We start from the raw sequence: 2779 nt of genomic DNA on the forward strand, positions 1-2779 counted from the left end.
TCCCACAAATGAACAAAATTCAATACTCCATTCATTGTTCTGTTATTCCATTTCAGGTTAAAACTTTAGGACGAACACAAGTTCATCTCCTATAATGTAACCATACAGATACAGTATCCAGAACTTAAAACATTACAATACATATTTATTGTTACATTACTGTTAAAAGTTTTTCCAACTTCTTTTTCATTCACAACTCAACTAGCCAACACCAGACAAACAGCAAACGTATTTATAGCTTAAGAGGACATGAGATGATGATTCTTCCAAACTCCCAAAACTCACCAATGCATTCTTTTGACCGTCATCGTCGTTCGTTGGCAATACTATTGATTGATTTGTGTATGTCTGTTGTATACATCCCTGTCTAGTGTATCCAGCATATAGTCTGCTGTTCAAGAGGATTGTTCTCCAAATATATCCAGCAGAGAGAGTGCCTGCAAATTTTTCCAAACCAATATTAGATTTGTTGAGTTCTTCATTTAGCTACAGAATTAAAGTTTTGTTTGGTTAATCCAGCTATATAATGAACAGAAGAGGATCAAGATCAAATTCTTAGATCTGCAATTACCTCTGGAATGTTGAGTTCAAGGCGAAACTTGGGGCCATCATAATGGTGAAGAATTGGCCTGAAAGAGTCCTCTTCCAGTGGATCGCATATCTTCCTAGTCAAAATTCTTACCTGTTTCAAAGAGTTGACTTTCAGGTTAGATCTATGCAAGTGAAAATTTGATAAAGTAGGTTTCAGCCAACAAGAACAAGAACATGAAGGTTTACCTGCGCCGGGAAACGAGATTCGCCGGGAGTTTTCTTGTCTTCCCAGGCAGTTGGATCAATGTTTGTTCCTCCAAAGCTTGCAGCCTGGAAAGATGATTCATAGTTTCAAAATAAGTAAACAAAACAAACAGGTATTGATATTAACAGATTAAAGCTCCCTATTGAAACCATGGATCTAGCAGAATTGAAATCTAATGGAAAGAAGGAGACAAACCTCAAAGATTCCATGGAGTTGGTGGGTAGAATAGTTGTAAAGGAAAATAGGCAACCCAGGAGTTATAGCCCTGACTGAATCTCTGTATCTTGGAGGCAAACCTAAAACATTGATTAAACAATAGATAATCTTAGAACTTCCTAGACAGGGGACAAGGCAAACATGCATCAAAACTATGCCAAGAAAAAAAAAAAAAAAAAGTAATCAGATGACTCCGATCATTAAAATTGAAGGGAAGGGGGAAACTTACCAAAAAGCTGCCTCTTGAGATTCTCTTGCATAGTATCATTGTTGCAGACAAAGATATATCCACCAATTGTTTCATTTCTGGGCAAAGACTCAGATGGGGGAAGGGTCTTGAACCTCTTGTCCAAAGCATTCTTATTAGCTTCCTTATTATCATTGGTATTTTCACCGCTGTTCTTCTTGTTACTGTTCTTCTTCCCTGTCTTTCCTCCATTTTCTTCTTCAACCTTCCCAGTGTTCTTGTAGTTCTTCAGATTTACAAAACTGTTACTGTTAAAATTCCCAATTTTTGAGTAAACCCCTTTGTTAAACCCTCCATTAATTCCCTTTTGGGCTCCTCCAATCACAGGATCCACCCCCATATTAGCAGAGTTAAGCTTCCACCCATCATTAAAGGCATTAAAATCAGAACCCTTGGGCTTGAAACTATTCCACCCATTATCAAACACGTTGAGTGCATTCTTTTCATACCCAGTTGAACTTGAATTGATACTGCTGCTAGTATTGCTCCAATTATTCAGATCAGAAGCAACACTTGGCTTAAAACTATTCCATCCATCATTGAACCGATTGACATCAGAATCAGACACTTTAGGCTTAAAATTATTCAAAGAATTTACCTCTCCACCATTTCTAAAATCGAAATTCCTCCTCTCCTCGGGCCTCTTCGAGACATACGAATTGCTCCAGATAGAATCGTTGAGTGAGAGGTTCACAAGATTCCCAGTTTGCACCCGAAGCTGGTCGCTGAATTGCCTAAACGATTGCGGGTTACTCTCCATTTCTGAACAAACCCACCTCAGAAATCAGCCGAAAACTCAGAAAAATAGAAAACCCAGATGGGAAAATCAAGAAGAGAGAAGTGGCAATAAGTCTAATGAAAAAAATGAAGAAGTGGGGAGTTAAATCGATGGGTATTAGGGGAAAGGAAGGGAAAATTCGAAGAAAGGAAGAGGAGATAGCGTGTGGAAGATGGAAAAAGGCATAGAAAATAGGAAATTGAATAAAAGAAAGAAAAGGGTTAGAGTGGTTGAGGAAATGAGATGAGAAAGTGAGTAATAGAAAGACGCGTAATCAAATGGAAGGGAGTGGGGGAGTGAAAACGATGGAAAGATAAAGAACCTTGGGCCTGGGGAAGGTTTCTTGTGATCTAGAAAGGGGTGAGAGTTTTGAGGGCAAATTGATTTGCTTAGTAGCGAAGGTTTGACAAATGGAGAAGATTGATGACTATGAAGTATGAACGCATCCATGTGACTCCCATTTTCATTTTATGTGTCATCTTCTATTATATTATACCTTTTACGTGTCCCTCCGTGAAACAATTGACCCTTAACCCGTGACCTCGTTTTTGTCTGAGTTTTCTTTTTTTTTTTTTTTTTTTTTTGTCGTGTCGGTTTTTTTTTTTTTCTTTGGAGATTTTGATTACAATTAGGGATGTTCGGGTATGATAAAGATGAATTGAGATATGAACTCAACTCATTGTTTGAGAGATCAACTTCGTATGTCATCGACATTTTATACCATATCCACTTTTGACGGTTA

At 37.9% G+C, this 2779-nt stretch overlaps 1 protein-coding gene across 1 annotated transcript; it reads right to left on the reverse strand.

Annotated features, from left to right (window-relative positions):
• Positions 1-2411, reverse strand: LOC120087777 (DCD domain-containing protein NRP-B). The gene is made up of 5 exons (XM_039044674.1): positions 1242-2411; positions 992-1092; positions 778-861; positions 572-682; positions 1-437 (listed from the first exon to the last, which is right to left on the reverse strand). The coding sequence occupies exons 1-5, from the start codon at positions 2017-2019 to the stop codon at positions 396-398; spliced, it is 1116 nt and encodes a 371-aa protein (XP_038900602.1). The 5' UTR covers positions 2020-2411; the 3' UTR covers positions 1-395.
• Between the last annotated feature and the right edge of the window lie 368 nt (positions 2412-2779).

The sequence above is a fragment of the Benincasa hispida genome, chromosome 1 (assembly GCF_009727055.1).
Source record: "Benincasa hispida cultivar B227 chromosome 1, ASM972705v1, whole genome shotgun sequence".
NCBI classification, from domain to species: domain Eukaryota; kingdom Viridiplantae; phylum Streptophyta; class Magnoliopsida; order Cucurbitales; family Cucurbitaceae; genus Benincasa; species Benincasa hispida.